Source organism: Lemur catta, chromosome 5, assembly GCF_020740605.2.
Source record: "Lemur catta isolate mLemCat1 chromosome 5, mLemCat1.pri, whole genome shotgun sequence".
NCBI lineage: Eukaryota > Metazoa > Chordata > Mammalia > Primates > Lemuridae > Lemur > Lemur catta.
The window spans coordinates 32,184,626-32,209,634 of NC_059132.1; the positions used below are offsets into that span (position 1 = coordinate 32,184,626).

Sequence of the window (25,009 nt, forward strand, 5' to 3'; positions counted from 1 at the left end):
CATGGGCAAACCACTCTCAGAGCTGGGGCCAACACTGGACAATTCCTCCCCCTTCCCTGGTGAAGGATGCTGTCACCAGTGCCCCTTGGGCAGGATGAGCTTCTAGCAAATCCTGTGAGGCTGGAGGTACTTGTTCTTAGAAGATTTTAGTTATTTATGGGGCTCTAGGCATTTCATCTATATATGACCTCTGATTCTCAAACCAACCCTGTAAGGTAGGAACTGGGACCTTCATGAACCACATGAAGAAGCTGAGGCCCGGAGACAGGAAGCATCTTGCCGAAGGTTGCAGAGAGTAAGTGGCAAAGGCAAAATTCAAACTTAAGTCTTTCGTGCTGGAAGCTTGTGCCCTGCCAACTAGGCAACACTGTCTTTGGTTCCTGCCCAGACAGCTTAGCACACTAGGGAAGGGCCCTAGCCCGGTGGCCTCAGGGAGCCTCAGGTCTAGCCTCAGCCCTGCCTCTCTGTTTTGTGGAAATGTATGGTAGCTCCTTCATCTCTCTGGACCTAACTTTCTTATTTGCAAATAGTGGATAGTGGGGATCAGGCCTGCTCTGCTTCCTTCATTTGATTTTTTTCTTTGAGACAGGGTCTTGCCCTGTTGCCTGGGCTACAGTGCAGTGGCATCATCATAGCTCACTGCAACCTCAAACTCCTGGGCTCAAGTGACCCTCCTGCCTCAGCCTCCCAAGTAGCTGGGACTAGAAGCATGTGCCACCATGCCACCTGGCTAAGTTTTGTATTTTTTGTAGAAACAGGGTCTCACTGTGTTGCTCAAGCTGGTCTCGAAGTCCTGGCCTCAGCGATCCTTCTACCTCCGCTTCCCAAAATGCTAGGATTACAGGCGTCAGCCACTGCATCTGGCCACATTTGATAATCTATAAGACATGCAGTGTAGGTACTACTATTCCCACTTTACAGATGGGAAACTGAGACCCATTCCTTTATTCATGATTAATACATTAGATGAATTTGCTGAGGGAGTTCTATAAGCCATGTACAATGTCCCCAGAGAGGAAAGTTCACACACATAGGAAGTGGCAGAGCTAAGTCTCAAATGGACAGTGGAGACTCTGTACACACTGTATGGCTTCCAGCACTGTGGAAAGGGGATCACAGTTTTCCAACTCTCGCAGGAAGCCACTTGGATCCTCCTTGAGACCAGCCGTGGCACCAAACAGATCTCAGAAATGACACTCCCCTGGGAACTTTTGGCCTGGAACATATTTACAAAACTCCAGAGGGGACAAAAATATCCCAACCCACTCCCTACAGACTCAAATTAGCAATTTTCTTATTCTTTATAACCCCTCTGGAAATTCAAACTATGTAATATTGGTCTAAAATTAGGAGCATAAGTCACAAGAGAAAAGTCTCACTACTTTAGGAGAAAATGTTTTCGTAGCCTCATCCTGAGTATTTATTTGTTCTAAATCAGAACATAGCAGTTGTCTTTGAAATCTTTCTTTTTTCCTAATACTTACGGATTTGGGGCAAAATCTTTTGAGAGAATCTCTACTGCCATATGTCAAAATTCAACCCCTTTATCTGGCTTTGAGCTTAGAGGATAATCAGGTAGGATCCAGAACACTTAAACACGGCGAGCTTGTGTCACGGGCCCAGGACGTCTCCTCACACAAAGGGCATTTTAATAACAACAGCAATGACGTTCTCTGCAGCCAACACTTCCTGACTGGCTAAGATGCGCCAAGAACCTGTGTGAAGTACTTTATGGCCATCGTTACATTTAATCCTCACAATAACCCCATAAACTGGGTATTGTTATCCCATTTTACATATGAGGGCAATTAAAGCCTAAAGAGATTAAGAGATTGGCCAAAGCTGTATGGTTATAGAACCAATAAGTTGTGAAGTTAGAATTTTAACCTAAAGCAGCGTAACTCTAAAGTCCACACCAGGATGCTGTCTCCAGTGACAACTGCCATTTGCTGAACACATGCTATGTGCTAGATACGGTCCTAAGCACTTTATATAGTAATCTCTTAGTCTCCGCAATAATTCCTCCCAGAGCTTTGGCCCATTCTTCTCCCTTGCTCCCACAGCAGGTACTCACACTAGCTTGGAGTCTGTCGCACCCTTGGAGGGCCTCGTTAACCTGCTTGTCCCCTGGAGGTGCTGTTAGTGTTGCCGAGAACACCCATGTGATCTAAAACACCCTTGAATCAACCGACTCTAGCGGACTCCTAGGACTTCGGGCATGTTACTTAACTTCTTTGATCCTCAGAGTCCTCATCTATTAAATAAGTCTGTTGGCTCCTTTGAACTCGAATTTTCTAGAATTTTATGACACATGCAGGCCCTTTCTGGAAACGGGATGTAGGATAGGCAGGTTTTGATACATGGGAATAAAAATGACCGTGAGATCTTCACGAACCAGGTGAAGAAGCCCAGGAGAAGTTCCTCAAAGCAGAGGACCTCTGTGGGTTAGGGTGATATATGAGGCATGGTAGGGAATGGATCCCGGAGTGCCCCTAAGCTGTCTGTGATTGGGCCAAGAGACTGTGACCAGACTGTAGGGGGAGGTGGCCAGAGCCCCTGGGGTGCAGGAACTAGCATGTGGTAAGTGTGAGCCCAGGGGAAGAGCCAGGCCTAGGGATGGAAATCAGCAAGGGGCTTAGAAGGGAGAGAGCCTCCGTCCCCACGGGTAGTTGTTCTGGGGGCTGACAACCGTTGGAAGCATTGCAGAGGGGATTGCTACTTTTGGGAGTGTTGACTTTGGGAAAGCTGACTTTCCAAATTGCAAATTTGATCGCATCCCTCTTCTGCGTGGCAGCACCCTGGAGCCCAGCTGCCTAGAGTACAGCCCGAGAGCGCTCCTTCCCACGGAGGACGAGCTTGCTGTGCTCTGAGCCCCTCAGCTGTGGCAGCCGTGCCCACCCTCTTGCCATCTGCTGAGCACAAGGAGTACGTTTACACTCCTGCGCCCACCCACATTCTCTGCGAATCCTTTTTCGTGTTTCTAGGCAGTTGTCACTTCTGCTGACTTGTGATTGGTGATTCATCCACAGACCGTGCCCCTCGAGCGAGCAGGGCCTCGTTGCGCTCACCTGCGTGTCCCGGCAGACGTGGCCGGCGTGTGGCTGAGCATGTATGTAATGACTGTGGTAGGAGTGTGGCGGGACTCCATGGTGACGGGTGGTCTTCTGAACCCCAAGACCTGCCACTTCATTTCACTCAGCAAGCACCGGATGGAGGGCACACCACGAACAGGCACACGGTGGGGGCTGGGGACACGCAAATGATAAGGGAGCTAAGGATGCACAGAGACAGCCCGGAGCCGGCCAAGAACCGGGATGGGGTGGGGCCAAGGCTCCCTACTGACCAAGAGGTGTCTTGGTCCTTCTGTGTCCTAACCCCAAACCGTCTCAGTGTGTGGCGGAAGAGGAATGGGAAAACAACAGGGCTGGTCATGGTGGACATGAATGTCAGTTGTTTCAGGATTTAGAATTAGGAGCCCCCATCCCAACTCCCCAGGAGGCGTTTCCAAGGGAACTGGTATCTGGGGCCAGTTTCCACCCCTCCCCACCCCTTTTATCAGCACCACAGTCAGTAGCAGGTATCAAGCAAGGCAGGGCCCGCCCACGAAAGAATTTCCTTCCATAGCCTTGAAGACGCCAGGAAAAAGTCCTCAGAATCCAGCAGGAACTAAGAAACCTACCACAGACACCTAATTCCCCCTTGCGTCTCTTGTCCTTGGTGGAGCTGATGGAGCTGTCCTGGTTTCGGTCCCCAAGCCTGCCACTGCGGCGGTGCTGTGTGACACCAGCGGGCACCGCCACCTCTCTCAAGGCCCCCGGTCTCCTCCCTCTGCACCCGAATTTTAAAAAAGAAACCAGAAACTCAGGACGGCCCAGCTTTCGACTGTGGGTGGGGACACGGGGTCTGCAGCCCTGGCTTCCACGTGCCCCGTCGTCCCGGCTCCACACACGGCAGACACGGAGCAGGGAGCCCATGCCAGGGAGGTGCGGGGGCAGGGCTCTTGTGGGAGCCTGGAAACCCTTTTCTGACTCTTGACCAAAGTTAATTTTCTTCCTATTTTTATTAACACAAATCCCTAAGTGTGTTTGTGTCCAGAGAAAGTTCTATGAATAACTGATGATGCATTTGTTGATTAACTTGTGAATCATCCCAGGGAGAGAGAGCCGGAAAAAGCAGCAGGAGCTTTGGAGGCTGAATATAATGTGTCGTAAAATATTTAGCAAATGGTCATCCAAGCCACAGGGAAAAAGTCAGAGAGATGGGAATTTGCAAGCTGCCAGGATTTAAAAGCTATTTGATGCTAAGCACCAGTGCCAAAGAGCCGAGAGCTTCTCTCTCCCTCCCTCCACTGGCAAGAGCAGCTCCGATAACGAGGAAAGGCCGGGACGGCCGGAGCGCTGGTGGGAGCTGAGATCAGGCCGGAGCCAAAAGGCTTTTGGTTTGTGAAACCTTGTAACCCAGGGATCTCCTCGCGGAGGTGGGCTCTGTACCTCGTCCACGGCTCGCTCGTTCTCTGTCAAGATCTCCTTGGCTGTAAACTCTCCGCACGGGACAAACAGCACGAAGACTCTAGTCAGTCATCTGGATATTTCAAAACATCCTGGTGTTTGGCATCAAGGAAGAAAAAAAGAGCCATACGACTGACTGAATTTGTCATTTTCCTTCCCAATGTTTTGATGTCACTTAGACAACGGCTTCAGTTTTTGGTCCCACAGTGACTTGGCTGTATTTGTCATTCTAAGGGTTTGAGCTCAGAGGTTGTTTCTCCTAAAGGGTTGGGGATCCCACATTTTTAGGGCTAGGGTCAGGACTCACTTCTACAACCTGATTCTTTGGAGATATGTTTATTTTTAAGTCAACGATGGGAAGATCTTTCTTAATATTTTGGCTTGAAAGCCTCAAATCTAAAGTTATGTCCTCCTGAGTGTAAATACATACCATAAGCAAAATAAACAAAAGGAGAAGCGGCAGGGATATAATTTAGGTCAGTGGAAATAACCAGCCCAGACAACAGAGGCCTCAAGATACTTTGGTTGTAAACGTTCTTTGGAGTCATAGCATGATGACCTCATGAGTAGCCAATGAAAGCGAAGTTGCTGGCTTTAACCAACTAACCTAGTCATTGTGCCAAGAAGGTCCCTGCCTTGAGGGAACTTAGACTATTTGCTGGGGAGGCAAGCATTACATAAATGACACGGATAATTAGCCTTTGCATTCAGGAAAGTAAGGCACCTGGGGGCAGAGGAGTCCCAAGGAGGATGACAGGAAGAACCGCAACAGCATTGCTGCACGTGGGTAGGAACAAGAAAGTAGCTCTCCTCCTTCATTCTTTCTCATTCTTTTGTTGTTGTCGCTCCTGCTGTTTTGCTCCCCTCGAATGTCTTTTCTCCTACTCTCCCCGTCCCACTCCAGCACAGCCTTGAGGCCCACTTTAGCGAATCTACAGATTCACGCTCGACTATTCCGATCTTACTCATCTTTACCTCTTTTGAAGTCTTACACACTTCGAGTCTGAACCATTCATCCGGCACAGGGAACTAGAATCTGCTTGAAGAAAGATTAATCTTTTCTCCTCCATTCAATTGTAAATTTTTTTTGGCAGGTGCCAAAACCTTAACACACGTCTGTGTTCCACAGAGCTGCTACCCACGCTCAGCGTGCAGCCCGCTGGCCCTGGTGGTTGCGCGGGCGTCCGGCAGCCGGCGGGGGTGGAAGTGTTGGTTAGGGCTGTGGAAGGCGGCTGAACTCGTGGCCGCCCAGGGATGCGCTGCCAAACGAGCACATCCAGGTCACCAAGCACACGCCTTGAGCAGTTTTTAGTAGGGAAGCTCCCCTTCCTTCTTAGTGGTGATAGTTAAACCAGCAGATGGAAGGTTCAGAAAAGTTGTAAATGGAGTGAAAATTAATTTACTGAGAATGAAAGTTTATCAGAGTTCCATTCACATTTTAAAAAATGCCTACGAAGGAAAAAAGAAAAAGGAAGGAAGGAAGGAAGGAAGGAAAGAAGGAAGGAAGGAAGGAAGGAAGGAAGGAAGGAAGGAAAAACGTAGGGAAGGAAGGGACTAAGAAGAAAATAAAAGGGAAGAAGCCCGGGTGGTGCTGGGTGGGTAGAGGGGACACAGCAGACTCAGTCTTGACTATCAGCAATTTCATAACGTGGTAATTTTTAATATTAAAAGTAAGTTGTAAATGTATCTTTATAAACAATATGCATAAAATAGATCATATTCTAAAACCTTTTCTTTTTAAAATGCTTTTTCACAGTAAATTTCTTAGGTGTCAGATTTTCCCTCAAAATAATAGTGCAATTGGAGGCAGGGAAACACCGTCAGTGGGTCAGGACTCCGCTAGTACAAGTCCTTGTAGATCTCCTGCAGAAGCGGGTGAAGACTCATGTCCGTCTCCGTCTTCTTTATCACCTGCAGTAGCTGCACGTGTTCCGTGACAATCTGTCTGAGGTCTGTCATTTTCTGGAGCAGCTTGGCGAAGAGCTGAGAGGACTCGGGGTGGTTCAGTTTGAGCTGGAGCTCCAGGGCTTGCAGCAGGTTGTCTTGTATGTCCTCGATGGGTTTCACATTCAGCAAACCTGGGCGGTCTGGGGAGCAGAAAGGGGAAACACAACAGGGGGTTCAGTCAAAGAATCCTCTGGGCCCCACCTCTGCGGCCCATGCAGCCATCGTGGGCCGGGCTGAGCCACTCAGGAGCTTTTTGTTTGTTTGCTTCGTTTCTTAAATAGGGTGGGCATGGAAGCAGGTCATGGGCAAGAACTGAGGATGGAATGAAAACCGAAATGATCAGAACTCTTCCCAGCTTTCTTTTCCTGCCCAGGACCAATCTGTGTGGGTAGTTGATGTAACATGGTGTCAAAATAATCCTGTCCCCAAACCGAGGCCTCTTCTGCTCACATTTCTACTCAGAAATCGGATTTTTCAATCTCTGCTCCTTCCCAACAAATCTGTGTGTTAAAGCTTCTACCTACTTTCTTACCACAGCTTCAAATATGCTTTAAAAAAAACCCCTTTGTTTTCTTTTGCTTAATTTGCTTAGTATAGCATATTTCATTTCAACATGACAAAATGTAGCTTTTAAATACTGATATAGTTCAGAAGGATAGACCCCTAACATTTTAACAGAGGTTTCTTCTGAGTGGTAAGATTGCAGGTAATTTTCACTAATTCTTTCTTGTTTCAATTTGTGAATGCCAAGCTTAAATTACTTTTAAACTTTTTATGCTTTTCTTCATATAGATCTTGTTAGATTTATTCTGAGATACTTTTATAGTTTCTATTGCAAATGGACTCTTCTTTTTCATTACATCTTCTAACATATCCCTGCTGATGCTTAGAAAGATTGTATTGGTTTTACTACATCAAAACTATTTCAACTTTCTGAACTTTTGTCAGTTCAAATAGTTTTTAATCATGGATTTTTACTTTTTTGGGGTAGACAATTACATCTGCAAATATAGTGGTAGAAAACAAGAAATACCACTTCTTTTGCCGTGTGTACACTTCTCGTTTCCTTTTCTGGCCATACCATGTTGCCTAAACCTCCAACGTGGTAGTAAATCATGGTTGCAATATCAGGCATTCTTGTTTTATTCCTAACTTTGAAGGAAATGCTTCCAGTGGTTCTTCAGCAAGTATGATGTCTGCTATAGATGTTTGCCTGGGTATGTTTTATTTCTGGCTGTCCAAGAGTTTCAGTTTTTAATTTGTTTTAGTCAGGAATGTTGTTGAATTTTATCAAATGCTTTAAAATTTTTCTATCTAAAGAGATAGGATATCTAAAGAGATAGGATTTTATCTTAACCTTAGTATTGTTAATTATATTAATAGATTTCCTTATACCCTTGCACTCATTTGCTAATATTTTATTTAGGGTTTTTATATTTGTAGATGATATTAGTCTGGAGTTATTTTTGTGCCATTTTGTGCCTGTTTTGGTAATAAATGTTAACTAGCCTTATAGCTGGAGTTGAGAGGTTTTCCTTCCGTGTCTATGTAGTAGTGATCTGTTCCTTGATGGTTTCTTAGAATCCACTTGCAGAACCATCTGAGCTTCGTGATAAATCTATCACTACCTTTAATTTTTCTTCCATAGCTTTTAATCTATTCAGGCTTACTACTACTTATAAACTAAAATTTTAGTAATCTATATTGGAATAAAGTTGTATATGATATTGTCTTAGAATCTGAAATCTATTATTTTTATTTTTATTAATGCCCCTTAACTTAATGCTATTTGTGTATTCTCTCATTAAAAAATCTGATTGGTCAAAGGTTTCTCTATTTTTTGGCTTTTTTAAAAAAAATATAGTTTTTGGTTTTATTAATCAACTCTTTAAAAATTGGGTTTTGTTTTTAATTTGTCTAATTCCTTCTTTTTAACTTTCTTTAGGTTTACTTTCTTCTCTTTTTTAGGTTTTTGAGTTGAATGCTCAATTCATTTCGTCTTGGTATTTCTTGTTTTCTAATAAATGCGTCTAAGGCTCTAAATTTTCCTGTTAAGTGCCAGTTTGGTTTCATCCCCTGGGCTTTGATAAACAGTACCCTCATAGTTCTTCTCTAGACAGCCTGTCTTACAATTTTGATTTCATTTTTAACCCAAGAGTTAAACAGAAGCATGCTTTTAAATTTCCAAGTAGAAAGTTTGGGTTTGGTTTTTGTTTCCTATTTGCTAAGTTTGCTGCGTTGGGTTAGAATGTAGGTTTTCTCATTAGGGCTCAGCAGAGGCAACATTCAGGACGCTCACTTGATCATCTTGGATTGATTTCAGATTTTAGCTCTTGAAGGCTATTTACTCTCTTTTAAAATCTTCAACTCCTTTCTCCCTCATTGTATGAGTTTTGCCTACCTTTTAGTATCCCTCATGACCTGGTCCTGGTCATACTCTAGCCTCAGTTTCTGGAATTATCCCTTTGCTCCGTATTGAGGCATACTGACCTACTTCCGTACCAAGTTCCTCAAACATCCTATGTTCGGTCAGGACTCTGCGCTTATGCAGATTCTGTTCCTTCTCCCCTTCCCTGCAGCCATCTTACCGACTTCACCATTCCTTTGAGATACAGCCTGTGACAGGATCCCGTCCTGGAATCCTCCCTGGACAATTACCCCTCCCTCTTCCCTGTTCTAATCACCGTTCCCTGGGCCCCCATAGCACCCTATAAACACCTTGGTTATTGCTGTCCTAGATTACATTCATTGAACGGTTATTCTTTCCCAAGGACTGTGCTAAGGGCCTTATACCCAATGTATCATTTAATCTCCACAATAACCCTGTGAGGACATACTTTATGGAGAGGGAATTACAGCTTAGAGAAGGGAGTTCAATCTTGCCAAGACCTGGCACTTGCCAGTAAATGGCAGAGCTGACGTCTGGATCTCAGTCTGTCTCGTTCCAAGTGCTCTACTCTTAACCCCATTACCTGGTATTGTAAGTACCGATTTTCTTGTTTCTCCTCTCTCTAGGCCAGAAACTATGCCCTGATGTCTCTGAACCACCAGTGGAAACACAGGAAGTACTTCGTTGACTGAGTTAATGCGTGAGAAGGTTGTTCGGCCAAGAGCCCTGGACTGACAAGTACGATCCTCCAGGCTGGCGAACAAGCCAAAAGGCAGAATCCCCAGGCCGTGGAGAAGTCTCCTGTACATGGTGTGTTCCTGCATCTACCGAACTCCAGGAACCTTTATCCACTGAGGCGAGGCTCAGGGGAACAATGTGAGACTCCAGAGTTGTCTCAGGGTGGGATTTTCAGAAATGCAAACATTCTCCTAAATTAACTTTCATATGTATATATTTTTGCCATTACAGAAGGAAACTTGTCTTTGGTTTGATTTTTTTTTCCTCCAACTTGTCTAACACATCCCATGAAACTGGGATAAGTATCATTTTTTCTTTTTAAAATTTCAGCATTTAATTTTTGAATCATCAGCAAAAATTTTCGGATTCTGAGAAGGAAACAAATGATTTAGTCCTGGCCTAGAAAATCATGCCCCCGGAAGAGCTGTGCCTTTCTCACAGTCGCTATGTTGTAATGAAAACCACTGATGCTTCAAGGAAAGCTGGATCCCAGATTGGTGCCTGTGGTTTAATGATTGCCCATCCGCCTTCTTAACAAACGTTTAAGATCTCAAAGGCCACGGGCAGTGTGAGTGCCTGTGTATCCGAGTGGCGGCAACTTGGGTGTGGACAGGTGTTCCGCGAGGCCCTCCCTGGGCTGGGACCACACCGTCAGTGTAGGACTGACTCTCCGCTCGCTGCGCACTGGCTCTGTGAGCCATTTTTCTTTTCCCTTCCTTTTGAGCAGTGTCAGTGGGGTCAAAACTTCTGCTGAAGAGATGATATTAATCTACTAGGTCTCATTTATCTAACAACCAAACCCTAAAATGCAACTGATCAGGCTTGCTGGAAACACTTGGCTTAGTGCAGTATAATGGAACTGGCCCCTCTAGGAGCAGAGAAGGATCTGGTTTGGATTTTCAAACCCCTCTTTGGCACGTTATTCTTTATGATGTGATGGATGAAGTTTGGCTGAGGGGCTGAAATTCTGTGGCCATGGATTAAGTACATTTTCTGCAATGACAAGTTAGATCATTTACAGATCAGTCCCACTGTCCCCCTGACTGAGCCTCCGTGAAAGCACAATGGCTCAGGCAAGGAGGGCAGCAGAGGGGGAAAGTCCCATATTCCACTTCTAGGGCTCTTCCTCACCAGCTCTGTGACCTTGGGCAAACTGATGAAGGTCACTAGGCTCAGTTTTCTCCTCTGTAAACTAAATGGATAGGACTAAATAGGTAATCTCTAAGACCCTAATTCAAAAGTTCTAAGACTTATTCTCATTTGTAATTTACTCTACTTAATTCAACTGGGGGGTGTATTAACAGGCTTACACATTCAACTTAGAACATGTGGCTTATTTAAAAAACAAAAAAGCTTCCTTTGGTCTTTGGGGTTTGTTTGCTTGTTTTGTTTTTTGCTTTTTGTTGTTTTTTTGAGACAGGGTCTTGCCGTCTTGCCCTGGCTAGAGTGCGGTGGCATCATCACAGCTCACTGCAACCTCAAACTCCTGTGCTCAAGGGTTCCTCCTGCGTCAGCCTCCCGAGTAGCAGGGACAACAGGCATGGGCTACCACATCTGGCTAATTTTTTAATTTTTTGTAGAAACAGAGTCTTGCTTTATTGCCCAAGTTGGTCTTGAACTCCTGGACTCATTCCTTTGGTCTTAAGCAAGCCCTAGAGTCAAGGGCAAAAGAGATTTTCCAGTGTTATTCCCTACCCTCCACTCTCCAGCCAGCTACAAGGCCTCCCCTGCTCCCCTCTCCTTTCTTTCTACTTCCCTCTCCACGCATGCCCAGACCTTAACTGGGCTGGCTAGGTGCCACAGGTACGCCATCGAACTCTGTCCAAACACCCAGAGATGTCCCCTTCCCTCTCCACTCCCCATCAGCCCAGTGCCCTGAAAGACATTCCTTTTAGAAGGTCTGTCTGAGATCCTCTTCCTGCACCTTGGTGCGGGTTGGAGTTGAGTTTGGAGGAGGGTCAGGGCCAAAGGCCCTCTTTGCTGGCTTTGGCTGCCTAGAATGCGCTTTGGGGAAGTGTGTGTTGACTCACAGACTCCAGGACTTAGCTCTCAAGGAGGCTGGAGTTAATTATTGGTGCCTTACTCCCCAGGCTGCTAAGAATTGGGAAAGAAACCTTTCCGGTCTCCATCCACACAGTCCTGGAATTGATTAGAGAGCACTGGTGATTATGAGCAAATCTACAAATCTTCCATCTTATCCAGATCTGGTACTGTTAAGTGGAGAGCTTATCTCAAGCAGATTCAAAATCTCTGACCCTCTTGGGATCTGCCCACCTGGGCGAGGAGTTTCCCTAGCACAGATTTTCTCAGGAGGCACCTCAATTGGGAACCAGACAGCCACGGCAGAGTCTCCTAAGAAAAGGCAGAAAACCAGAAGCAGACTGTTTTGTCTTTGTTCTAGGAGCTGCTGTCATGGCTTTTCCCATCTTTCCCTACTGGCTCTCTGATAGGACTAATCTGAAACGGATTGTACCCAGGGCGTTCAGAACAAACAAGTCTGATTGCAGGGTAGCTGTAAACTGATCCACAGGCAACAAAAGACCTTAGTTCAGGTGTGGGGTGAAAACTGAAGGGGAGGTAGGGCTACTTAGGGAACTCAGCACTTTGCAAATTAACTTCTTTTTATACTTCCTCTCTAATTTTCTTTATTGCATTCTTCCCTAAATCAGAGATATGTCTAAGGAGCAGTCCATCTAGGGTATGAAGACTGGATTTGAGTGCTGTCTCTCCTCCACTTTAGTTTCTATGTGCCTTTGGACAAATCAGGTAATCTTTCTGGGTTTGGGCTTAATTTTTAAGACATCGATGACATTTTTTCCCTAACGTCATGGTGAGCATGAAATAGGTAAAGAAACTTTACAAAATATTACAATTCTCTGTGTTTGTTCAAATAAAGGCTGTTTCTGCGGGGTTGGGATCAGGAGTGCAAGCAGGGGTGGGTGGCACACAAACAGGAAATGGAAGGTTTTTGAGTTGGTCTTGGTAGGAGCAGAAATTCAGGAGCGTAAGAAAGCAATTCCTAATGCAGACGTATTCGGGGGTTCGGGCAAGTTCTCATCCTGTAGTTTTTTTTTTCCTTTTTTTTTTTTTTTTTTTTTGAGACAAAGTCTCGCTTTGTCACCCCAGCTAGAGTGCAGTGGCATGATCATAGCTCACTGCAACCTCAACCTCCTGCGCTCAAGCGATCCCCCTGCCTCAGCCTCCTGAGTAGCTGGGACTACAAAACCACACACCATCATGGCCAGCTAATTTTTCTATTAATATTTTTAGTAGAGACGGGGTCTTGCTCTTGCTCAGGCTGATCTCAAATTCCTGAGCTCAAGGGATCCTCCCACCTCGGGCTCCCGGAGTGTTAGGATTACAGGTGTGAGCCACCGTGCCTGGCCTCATCCACATATGCAAGATGGTTTAAGAACAACAATAAAAAAGCCATGGTGCCCAAATCCTCTACTTCCTTGAAGAAATGCTTCTAGGGATTCGGGGATACTTTTCTGATCCACCAGAATCATGGTGGGCATTAAACAAAACTGTGAACTCAGCTAAGTAAACTCTGGGGTGGCCTACAGCAATTCCTTTCTGCCATCCTACCTGTAGGAAAAAAATCATTTGAGAAAGTTTCACATGTGTTCTCTTCATATTTAAATTTGAACTGGAGCTTGATCTAGTGCAGGGATTCTCAATTTTGGCTACACATTGAAATCATCTGGGGAGATTAAAAACAAAGTAATTCTTGGGACCTAGCCCTAGAGATTCTGATTTACTTGGCCCAGGGTATAACTGTCAAGATTTTTAATAGCTCCCAGGTGATGCTGAAGTGCAGCCCAGGGAAAGCACTACTGGTTTAGTGAGAACCAGTTGGTAACCTTGGTCAAGTTCCTTAACCTCCCTATGCCTCTGTGTTCTCATTTAAAGGATGGAGCTGTAACGGTAACCTAACTCACAGTGTTTAGAGGATAAAATGAGTAATACATTGAAAGTGCTCAGAGCGGTGTCTGGTACATAATTAGTTAGTTATTACTTTTGTCTGTGTTCCTTAAACTTCCCTCACCTTCCCTCCCACCTTTCTCTGTTTCTCTCATTTTCCTGGGTCCCTTCTATAGCTTTCTGAGTCTTTTTCCCTTCTTCTCAGACTTTTTTTTCCCCCCTCCCTTCCAGATGTTTTCCCCTGTCCACTCCTGGGACCGCACCTTGCTAGGGATTTATCAGGAATGCTAGCAGGGCCAGCCGAAATTAGAGGCCTGAGCAACAGGTGATTTTAGGAGCTGCTACCAGGGCAAGGGGGCAGTATAAAACAGACCCGGCAGATGCTTTCACAACAGGTAAGATCACCTGCAGCTAGCACATTCTGCAGTGAAGGCACATGTTGCTGGCAGAGTTCTCACTCTGAAGCGGGTTAACATTCTGACACTTCCCTGTTTGAACAATTGTTTTACAATTATAAATGCTTTCTTCATGTCTGATAATAAGACGTATGATTTAGCTGGGATGGGGGAGGAGGGCAACCACAACAATAAAACCAAACCCAGCCAATACTTTCCTTTATCTGCCCATTAAGTAGCTCATCTCAAACACTCAACTCCCACCTACAAAAAGCCAACTCCCAAGCCACAAAACAACACAAACCCATCCAGTGACAAGGTGGGTAACCCTTTCCTCTTCGCCGGTTCCAAGCTCTTTCGCTTGACGGTACCTCCAGTGAAGTGGGCGTGCTCTGGTTTACCCCTAGGTCTCTCGGTATGGAAATGGGACTTGAGATTTCTGTCCCGCCCTTGGGAAGTCCTTGTGTCCCTTTCTCCCTGCGCCCTGGGGATAGGGCCCCTTTGTTGGTCTAGTTGTTCAAGGTCACTCTATTTAAGTACAGCCAGGTGGTTTGCACCCCTCCTTTTTGTCAGGACCTGGGGAGCAGTCTGCAGGTCTTCCCATAGACAAGTGATGTAGACACATTTCGGCTCCCTCCTGTCCAAGAAGGGCTATGATCAGGGCTGGAAATGAGGGCTGGGGAGGGGGTAGGGTAGAGGAAAAATGATGGAGCAGAAATACGAAGGAGTCGTATTTCTTTCCGAGTCCTTTCGGAGTCTGCCACCAACCTGACACACTCACGCCCTTAATCCACCTGGTGGCTCCGCCCTGTGGTGTTCTGGGTAGGAGAAAGAATAAAGAGGGAAGGAAAGGACAAGGGAGGACGAAGAACTCCTACTCTTCTTTACTCCCTCAACCTCTAGAAATGGCAACAACAATGGCAAAATAAAAGTTGCTGAGTATTACTTCTCTGCACACTCCACTCCCCCAGTGTCCTCCTTTCCAATGTCTTTGAGAAGAACCTGTGATCTCAAAACCTAGGCGTGATCTCTAAATATGACCAGAGGGCCCCAGGAATTCTGGGAGGGTGGGAACCCACCAGTCAGTCCTGCCTTGCCCTCTCTCCTGGGGGGGCAGCAGGCTCCAGCATTCTCCTCTTACTTTGGGGACCCCCCTCTTCCTCCAGTATCTCTGGTTTTGTTCTCAATCCACAACTAATCACCTTAAAGGGAGAGCTGATAAAGGGATTAGTTGATATCTCCCTAGGAGTATTCATACTGTAATAAGGGATTTTAAGAATGACTGTTGGAATGTCAAGGATGTGACTGGCAGGATTGAGTGAAGCTACTTCAAATTACATCATGCAGGGGAAAAGGGAAAATTAGCATTTACTGTGTACTTAGCAGGTGGCAGGCATTGGGCCAGAGGCTTCACATCCTGTCATTTCACTTGCTCACGGTACTGATAAGGACATTAAGGCTCCGGGAGGTAAATAATTGCCTGTAATCACACCTCTAGTAAGAGATGGAGTGGGGGTTTGTGAACTCCTGTCCCCGTGATTCCAGAGCTTTCCACTAGGCCATCCTGCCTCTTCTGCTCTACTTATCTGTGAAGCTGGTGAGGCCCTCAGAGAAGCATCCTCTAGGACTGATTCCTCAACCACCTGCGTTTGGCCTCTCTGCGAGGAGTGGCTAGAAGCAGTGCTCGGTTTCACTCTTCCTCACTCGCAGATGATCTGTCTGAAGGTCTCCGTGAGTTGTGCCAGTCTGGAAAGCTGCCCGGGGTCACCCAGAGTTTAAACACACAGTGTGAGAGCCCAAAATGATAAACTGCTCCAAAAAGCAGCCCACTGACTGACTGAAGCTTTTCCAAGACTGCCGGTGTGGGGACAGAATGACTCAGCACTCCGTCTCGCGGGCTGCCTCTTGCCTGGGCACTCACTGCCACGATCCCAGCCTACCCAGCCCGGGTTGAGGAGGGGACTTTACTCCTAAAGCAGTCACAGATAAAGATGCTTCTGTAGTCTACAAACAACAAAAGCCTGTGTGCATGTGTATGTACATAAAGTTTATCAGATGATTCTAGAATGTTTCATCTTCTCCCCATTACCAGATCCCCCGCCTCATCTCTCTGGTTTTTAGAATTTGGGCACCAGTTGAGAACTCATAAATGTACCTCATCCCTGTCAAACCAAGTCTCTGAGGTTATGAAAATAGTGAAATAGTGGGACATTTCTAGATAACTCAAAGTGAGTCATTATTCAAAGCCATTCTGCCAACCAGTCATGGCAACATGGTGGGGGGGTGGCCCTTTTAAGGGAAGAGACTCACAAACTATGTAGACACAGCACTGGTGCGCATTAAATATTTCTCCAATTAATATGTAAGTGTTATTACTCTCAAACACAATCACAGCCCAAGTTGGGGGTATGAACCATCAATTGCACTCTCGGCTGTCCTGCTCAAGAGAAAGCAGATGTCCTTGTTTATCTGCAATACCACCAGAGGAATCAGAGAAACAACTGTCACCACACAGGCAGCAGCCTGAGTCTCGGCCAGAAACTCCGCCATGGGCAAGGCAGCTAGATGTGTAGCTGGGGTGGGAGAGGCAGGAGAAAGTTGGCCTACTGTGGTTCACAGCATTTTTGACATCTAAGTGTTTAAATATTTTGGGCTTTGTCTCCCCCTCAGTTAACTGGGAAGGAAGATGCTCACAGACTAAGAGGGTGTGGAAGCCACTGGGCCACACACAATCAGAGCTCCCTCAGCTGTGGCTTCCTGTAAAGCCTAGGCCCATTCAGGCACTTACAGTCTGTCTTCTGCTCCAGAGAGACGATGATGCTCTCCATTTTTGAACTGGGAATACTCTAAAAATTTGGAAGGGCAATTGAGGGACGGGGGACAAGATGGAACACTCCAAAACCAGTGTTCCTCAAACTCTGTGCCTGTGGGGGTTGGATTGAGGTGCTTTGCTACGACAGCTGAGGAAGTGTTATTTTGTGCGTTTCTGACAAACGAGAAGAAATGAAGGTACTGGATGGTATTTTAACAATTTAAAATTCCTCTCATGAATTTTTCTGCAACCACTTATCTATATTAGAACCTGAGATAAGATGGTATCTGATTAAGTAGAAATGTGTTTACTTAATTATTTTAAGTTTATCCTTTTGTGCAGAGTTCTGCAAACAGCACCATTATTTCCAGGTGCTCTGGTATCTGAACACATTTAAGAACCTGACCACCAGTCTTCAGCCTTATCCCCAGGCACTAATCCTTCCCCAAGAAATTCTCAAAACTCAGGGTGTAATTCTGTTACATGGGTTAAAATGGTGTCTTACGAAGGACTTTGAATATTAATAAGTAATATCTGAAGTATAACCTGGAAATTCTTAGTTATAATATTTGGAGGCAGTATTGAAATAGGTAGTTTTTGATAACTGCCACAGAACTCCAAGTCCAAAGCAATTAATTGAGATGCTTCCACATCTCAATACACAAAAGGCAGTAGAGTCTAATGGTTAAGTGCACCAGTTTTAAAGTCTGAGAGACCTGGCTCTGAACCTTGGCCTCACCGATTAGTAGTCTGTGACCTTAGGCAAATTGCTTAACCTATCTAAACTTCTGTTTTCTCCATCTGTAAAATGGGGGTAATAAAAGATCATGTAGAGCTGCAGGAAAGACGAGACAGAGATTGTGAATGTATATAAAGTGTCTAGTATGTATTCCGACATACAGTGAAGTGTTCAACAAATGGTAACTATTATTACTATTATTTCAGATTATTATTCATTCAATAAGCATTTATTGGGTAACTTATTCTGGGCCAGTGCTGTGCTTTGATTCTATGTCGGCAAATTAAAAAATCTTGGGTGGGCACAGTGGCTCATGTCTGTAATCCTAGCACTCTGGGAAGCCAAGACATGAGGATCACTTGAGGTCAGGAGTTCAAGATCAGCCTGAGCAAGAGGGGAGACCCCGTCTCTACAAAAAATAGAAAATTAGCCAGGTGTGGTGGTGCATGCCTGTAGCCTCGGCTACTTGAGATTCTGGGGCAGGAGGATAGCTTGAACCCAAGAGTTTAAGGTTGCAGTGAGCTATGATAATGCCACTGCACTCTAGCCTGGGCAACAGAGCAAGACCCTGTTTCAAAAAAAAAAATCTATCTATCTGGCCATGACCATGGGTGAGGGGTTTCAGGTTACTGACCTGGTAGAACTGGGTGTTATCCAATTGACACAGAATATATCAACTCTTCCTTGATATGCACATGTATAGTTATGAGAACAATCCTTCCCTCTACTCTTTTCTTCCTCCCACCGAACAGCAGAAACATCCACAATCACCCAAGAACGCTGTCCAAAGCTGCTCCATACAGAAGGAGCAATGCCGGGCTTGCTGGAGAAAGGAGAGCTCTCCAGGTGGTTTGCACCACCAAGCCAGACTCGAGAGGGCAAAGCAGGCGGCTGGATGGCTTGCCATCTGTGGCTGCTGCAGTGATATTTGCAGCTTCTCTGTCATTAGGACAGCAGTGGCAACTTGCCTTAAAAAATATATTGTAAAGCCAGTGAATTTCCTCCCCCATATCTTGGAAGTTTAGGAAGAACTGAAATGGGTTCCAAACTGTTTTGAATTAACAAAAAGAGCTTTTGCCTGTTGCAGAGTTCCAGCTGGAACTCTCTTCAACTTTTCTTCACCAAGCAGCAAACACTTAAGGGGGCAAAACATCCACTAGGGCGTTCTGGGGCTTGTCAGCTTTGTTGAGATTTATGCTTGGCTTTGGTCACTGGGTAGGTTTTGGGAGTCTGCTGGAGTGGCTGGCATGATGCTGTGGCGCCAGTTGCAAACATGCCCTTGCTGGAGGCAGTTTTATTACTCTCGATGCCAACCAGCCTATCAGTAAGACTAGAGGGTGCAAGGGAAGCTGCTACTTACCATGATCACCAATAAAGTGCCTTTTCTGGCTGAGAGGTACGGGCATACCTTAGGGAATACGGTGAAGGGAAAGCAGGGTGCAGCCACCAGCTCAAGAGTGAGTGCGCTGACCAGGCAGCAGAGGGGCAGGGTGACGGGTGGCAGTTAGGGCACATGGGTTTCAGTCCTAGTTCCCCTGCACACTAGTTGTTTAGATCTTAGACAAGCCGCTTAAGCCTATGACCCTTGCTTTTCTTTCTATGAAATAAGAATAAAAACACAAGAGCATGTCAGCATCTAAGGAGAGACTGCGCGTTAAAAAGGCCCACAGCACTGAACTTAGGTTCTCGAGTGTTGCTGTTCCTTATTAGTCTAATTCTTACCCTAAGATCAGGGCGGGGAGGGAGAGAAAGAGGAGGAAAACTTAAGAAGAACTAGGTCATCTTTCTCAGCAAGTCTGAGAGCTCAGTGAATAGCAGAGATGCTGAAAACTGGGCAAATCTAAGCATCAAATCAAATGCTATCAGCAGTTTTCAGGGTTGCCTTTGAATGGCAGCAATCTCAGGCAGCAGCTCAGGTTTCCTCAGCAAATACTTAGTTGGGTCAAATCAGTTACTTTTATCCAAAAATCCTCTTTGGATCCCCCAGGGACGCCTCTCCCTTAATCCCCAATTCCTTGCCACCTCACTCTTGCATGGTGCCCGTATCCCTCACCCTGCCCTCGGTTGAGGGTCCTAAGTGCCTTCACCAGAGCGAAGCCCTTCTGTGACTCCAAGGCTTGCTCAGAATGAGCCCAACTGCATCCTGCCAAAAGCAGGACTTTCTGAAACCACTAACACAACTGACAGACTTCAGAATAAACTGCAGAGGAGAAAATAATCACTCTTGTTAAGACAGGGTAGAATCAGAAATTTGTTTACTAGATTAAAGCCTCTTGCTTGTATGAATGTTTTCCCTTTCTGGAAAACCCAGAATGGGGGGAAAAGCTAATTGAGAAATTTTCTCTTACTCTAATAAACTACAATCTGGGATACTGATCTCATCATCTACAGATGACAGCGATCCTGACGGTACCAGAACAGTCTGTGGTCTGGGAAGGACTGTGGTCCCTGCCCCACACCTGTCAGCCTTTCTGAGGAAGGAAGAGAAGAGTTCCTGTGAGTTGGACACACACGGGGCCAGTCACTCGTTCTTATCTATTGCCTGTTCGTAGCCTTCATCTACAAAAGCCAACTTCAATCGGGGAGGGATTTGGCTTCTGTGCTATGGAAATCAATGGTAAATTTTTTTTTTTGAGGAAGTCTAAAGTTATTCCCAGAGTTTTCTTTTCATTATAGCCACAGATATAAGATTATTAAAATCTATGGCAGGCTGCTACCTTCAAATTTCTTTCACTGTTGTGAGGATTAAATGAGATCTGGATATTGGCTACTGTCAAGACAATTTGCATAAGGCTAAAAGGAACTTCTTTATACAATATCTATATTTAAATGGTACCATGTTATTTTAATTTTTTAATAGGAAACCAAGAGTCCATTAAATGGTACCATTTTTAATTTTCATAATTGAAAGCTGAAGCCTGCAATATCAATTAAATTGAATCAAATATTTCAGAGCTATTTATTGATCAATTAATGAAATTTTTAAAGGCCCAATAAATCACTGAGTTTTAGATCATCTAGCTTGTGAGAAATCTAGTTAGGGTTAGTAATGGCATCTTTTCTAGATGGAACCACACTGTTGTCTGCTGTACCCATAAAACATTGCTCATGTTCAAAAAGCCCAGAATTATCACGATTATTTCGTATCTAGACCTTTCCTAGTTAGAAACTAAGCATCTTTGAATGGCTTATTTCAGACAGTTCCCTTAGCATCTATGATAGGAATATAAACTGCTACAAACTTGTATTATATTATACCTATGCATACATTTATCTGTATAACTGAGTGTGCAAATAAACATTTTGGTAGGAGAAATAGGACTTTGTTAATCCTATTTTATTCCAAGGGCAAAGACCTTACTTTTCACTTATAACATTCTGTACTCTTTGGATTATAAAATGACCACATATTACTTTTACTAAAAAATAATACAAAATATTAACAGAGTATATAATGACATGACAGACTAATTAAGTGGAAAGAATATGGACATGGGATGTGTAGGCTTAGGAAAAATATTAGAAATATATCAAATGATAATGTATTTTTATATTTTATTAAAAATGAAATGTGCCTTAGAATATTAGCTAAACAATATCTATCTTCTATTCTGGTTTTTAAAAACTTAACATTTTTGTCCAAGTGAACCTCATATATACTGAAATCTCATTCTTTGCTCAAAGATCCCAGGGGGCTGAGGATTAATTTAAGTAGATTTGGTCAAGATATTAAATCAAATCAGATAGTATATTTTTGTTCTATTAAACAAAACACCAAAAAGTTATTTTAAAATGAATTACAAGTTGACACTGGACTCTTGGGTCCAGAGTTAATCTAAGTCATATTGTTATCTATTTGCACCCTAGTCATTTAAAGGGTAGGATTTTGCATAGTGTAGAAGTTAAGAGCCTAGACTCTGGAGCCAGATTGCCTGTTTCATAATCCTGGCTCCACTCTTTGCTAGCCGTGTAACCTTGGGCAAGTGAGCGAACCTTTCAGGGCTTTGGTATCCTCATTTGTAAAATGGTACTTACCTCACTGGGTTGTAAGGATTAAATGAATATGTATGAAGTGCTCAGAACACTGCCGGGCACACAGTAAGTACTAAACAGGTGTTTGCTATTGATATTATTATTATTACTAATGCACTATGCACCTGATTTCAGAAGCTTTCTGCTCTCAATTGGACAGCAAAAGACTACAGAGTGAATCATGCTCTTTATAATACACTGTGCAGTTGTATACAGTTTCCCTGACAGGTGAGTTTTTACAGACAGAAGATATACTATAGAGTACACATAAAAAGCTCACCTGAAGTCCATTTCATTATAAAAACTACTGTTTAAAAATAATTTTTATATATATAGAGATGAAAGTACAACTTTCTTCTACTCAACTTGAAAACATAAGACAGGCTAATGAAAGTTACATCCAGAATAAAACCTGGCTTTTGGAGTTGGTTAGTTAGGTCACATACTTGCAAGGCCAGGAATACAACAACTTGCAAAATAATTCAATTTATTTCTCTGCTGTGTGTTCTTTGGTTCAGACTGCCTTCTTAATTACGCTCAACCATCACACGAAAGGTACTTTAAGGGAAGCCATCAGAGGATCCGCATGAGAGAGTAGGATCCTTATACATAGTACATATACAGTCAGTATATTTAGTCCTTAATTCCTGATATCAGGAAAGCAATTCAAATTAATAGCTTACTGATGGTGGGGCAGGAGCATAATTTGACTAAAACCGCTTAGTAGTACCTTCTCTATCCAAGTGAGCATCATCTTTAGCAAAGTTATATGTGTCATTACTTAAATGAACCAAAGAATGGATTGGCTTTTGAGAAGGAATGAGACAAGGAAAAGAAAAGAAAAAGAAAAAGGAGAAGAAGGCATTTGATTTCCATAATTGGATATGACTGGAAAAAGTGTTGTGAGGGATAAAAGAAAAGAGCCTGGGTAACCCACAGCCTTCATACTGCAAACCTATGATATTCGTTCTTGGTACAGTATTTTGAGTACAGTGAGATTCTCATGGCATTCTGCCACTGGCATTTTCTGTACGAAAGGTGCAGTATAGCATGAAAAGGAACACAGACTGACACACTAAGGAAATCCAAGATTCTTTCAGCCATCCCACCCCCATCCCACCCTTGTTCATGGAAGATCAAACGGTGAATCTTACCTCCACTGAGAATAATGACAGCTATAAATATTGCCAAGTCGCTGTCATCTAATTCCAGTGCATTGAACTTCACAGCAAACTCAAACTTGGGCTCCATAAAGTCACCAAAGGGCTTTCGCAGGCTCTTTAGAAATTCCCTCGTCATGAATCCTTGGCCCTCGGATATGAGAACTCCATCTTTATTCATCAGGGAGGCCAGCATCGTGTAAATGATCTCATGGACACCATACTTGAGGAGAGTTACTTGGTCATTCAAGTCAAGGTTTACAAAACCAGGAATGCTTTTGGCATACTCTGTGATCTCTTGCACTGCTTCCACGGAGCGAAACTGGCATCCCTGAAAGATGCGGATGGCCACCTCTTTGCTCTGCTCCTGCAAGGGGGTGATGTGCTTGAACTTGATTTTATCTTCTCCCATCATTAAAGAATTCATGTCGTAGATAACAAATGGCTGCAAATAAAACAGAAGAGAAGTGGCTGAGTCAGAGGTTTCTACTTCACAGCGAACGCCACCCCAGTTCAGAAAATCGTTTCTTTACATACATTGGCTTTGCTACCTCAAATCTTTAAAGTTGAAGATGCTTAATAATGAGAAAATACCCTTCTTTTATGCATCTTAATTATTTTCTGGAACCAATCATATTTCACCAGTTTTGGTCTTCTTTTCCTTGAATTTACACAGTAACATTTCACCTCTGACTGGCTAATTGTTCCAATTTCTTTTGTTTGGAGAGTCTTTGTTGATTTTTAAAATGATACAAATTCTATTGTTTTTCTTGGCTTTCAATGAAATACATTTTTAACCATCTTTCAATAAAAAATCATTTCAGCAACTCAGGGTTGAAAATACCCACTTGCACATAAAGCAACTCTTCAGTTTTAGATTAAATCTGTTTAGATCACAAATGAAACACAGTATGCATATAAAGTATACTTAACTATAAAAAATCACTCTGAAAGCAGATTAGGAATATTGAGCAAAGAAAATGTCTATTTCTTTTTTAATGCTCTGGAAGCTTAAGCTCTTATCTGTTTTAGAAAGAGCAGATGTAGAAGGCCCACAGGTACATGCTGCAAAAAGTGGCAAAAGAAAAAAAAAGGATTTTGAAATTGTATTTTAAAGTAAGTCCTTATAGGTCAAATTATCAATAAAATACATGCACCAATTACTCAAATTTGCAATAGGCTGCTTTCAAAAGCAAGTTGTTGGTCATGAAATTATCTCTCTTTCCTTTGCTTGCGTAGAACTAACCAAAGATTTATGGTCACTGTGAAATTCTCAAGGCTACTCTGAGAAAGGGCAACATTTTACATAGACTGGAAGCACTAAACTGTATAAGGAGATAAACTCAGAATCCTATGCTTGTATGTCTGAAAGCACCGCAATAAGAATTGAGGCTCCAGCTTTGGTTCTGTGGTTAACTATGTGACTTAAGTCATTTACCTTTCCTAGGCCTCAAGTTTCTCAGTGAGGGAGTGGATAGAATCAGGGCTTTCCATTTCTTCTCTGGAGGAGATTCTACTTCCATCCTCAGAAGCAGTGTGTGTGTGTGAGAGCGTGGGGAGGTGTGAGTGTGCACACACAAGTGCACACGCACAGAACGTGAAGTCTCTGATGTACTAAAAGTAAAGTTCCTTTTGAGCAGGGATGCTGAGAACTGCCTCCTGAATGGCCAGAGGGAGGTGTGCATGAGCGGCTGCCGTAGCCAGCTTCAAGATCCATTGGTTGGAGATTCTATTAATCTCCATAGGAATCTATGTTTTTCACCAAACTATTAGGTCTGTTCCATACCAGAGAAAATAAAATTCACATTAAGGACTCTTAGATGTTGAACAGATTTCCAAACTTGCACATCATATCATCACTACTCACTACAGCTATTTTTACTTTTGTTACCCAAAATTCACTTCAACTGTATAGTTTAGCAACCTCCAAAAAAGGATGACGTGGCAACCCAAGAGCAGGTTTGTCACCAGACTTAATCTTTGGCTCAGGGCTCAGCCAGCTGGCCAAAGTCTACCTCCTATACTATCTCACGGTGGCTCTAATTCTTCAAGGAAATTGAGACCAAATTGTCCTTACTGTGTTTCTTGCACATTTTGCTTGTGTGTTTGTGCATGTGTTTGTTTTCTTTTTTCACTTCAGGATTGGTATCATTAATGAGAGAAAAAAGAAAGGCAGAGCCAGTCACATCAATTAAAATTTACTGGTATTTCCCAGAATGTCAGATTCTAGTTGTGAGAAAAATTTGAATGGATAACGATGCTTTTACAGAACCTACAGAAAACGTGTTTTTTATCCTTTAGGTGTTTTATAGTGTATTATAATTTACCTTAATGAAAAATATTGGCTTTCTTTTCTGCTATGAGA

General features: G+C 43.8%; 1 protein-coding gene across 7 annotated transcripts in view; it reads right to left on the reverse strand.

Moving 5' to 3' along the window:
• Window positions 1-6,147: 6,147 nt before the first annotated feature.
• PPARG (peroxisome proliferator activated receptor gamma) overlaps window positions 6,148-25,009 on the reverse strand; it is a 129,285-nt gene continuing 110,423 nt past the window's right edge. For all 7 annotated transcript variants that reach the window (XM_045551445.1, XM_045551443.1, XM_045551442.1 and 4 more), the window contains 2 exons: window positions 22,639-23,089; window positions 6,148-6,595 (listed from right to left, as the gene is read on the reverse strand). In XM_045551445.1, coding sequence (XP_045407401.1) covers window positions 6,348-6,595; window positions 22,639-23,089 — 699 coding nt within the window. In that variant the 3' untranslated portion in view covers window positions 6,148-6,347. The remainder of the gene's footprint in view (window positions 6,596-22,638; window positions 23,090-25,009) is intronic.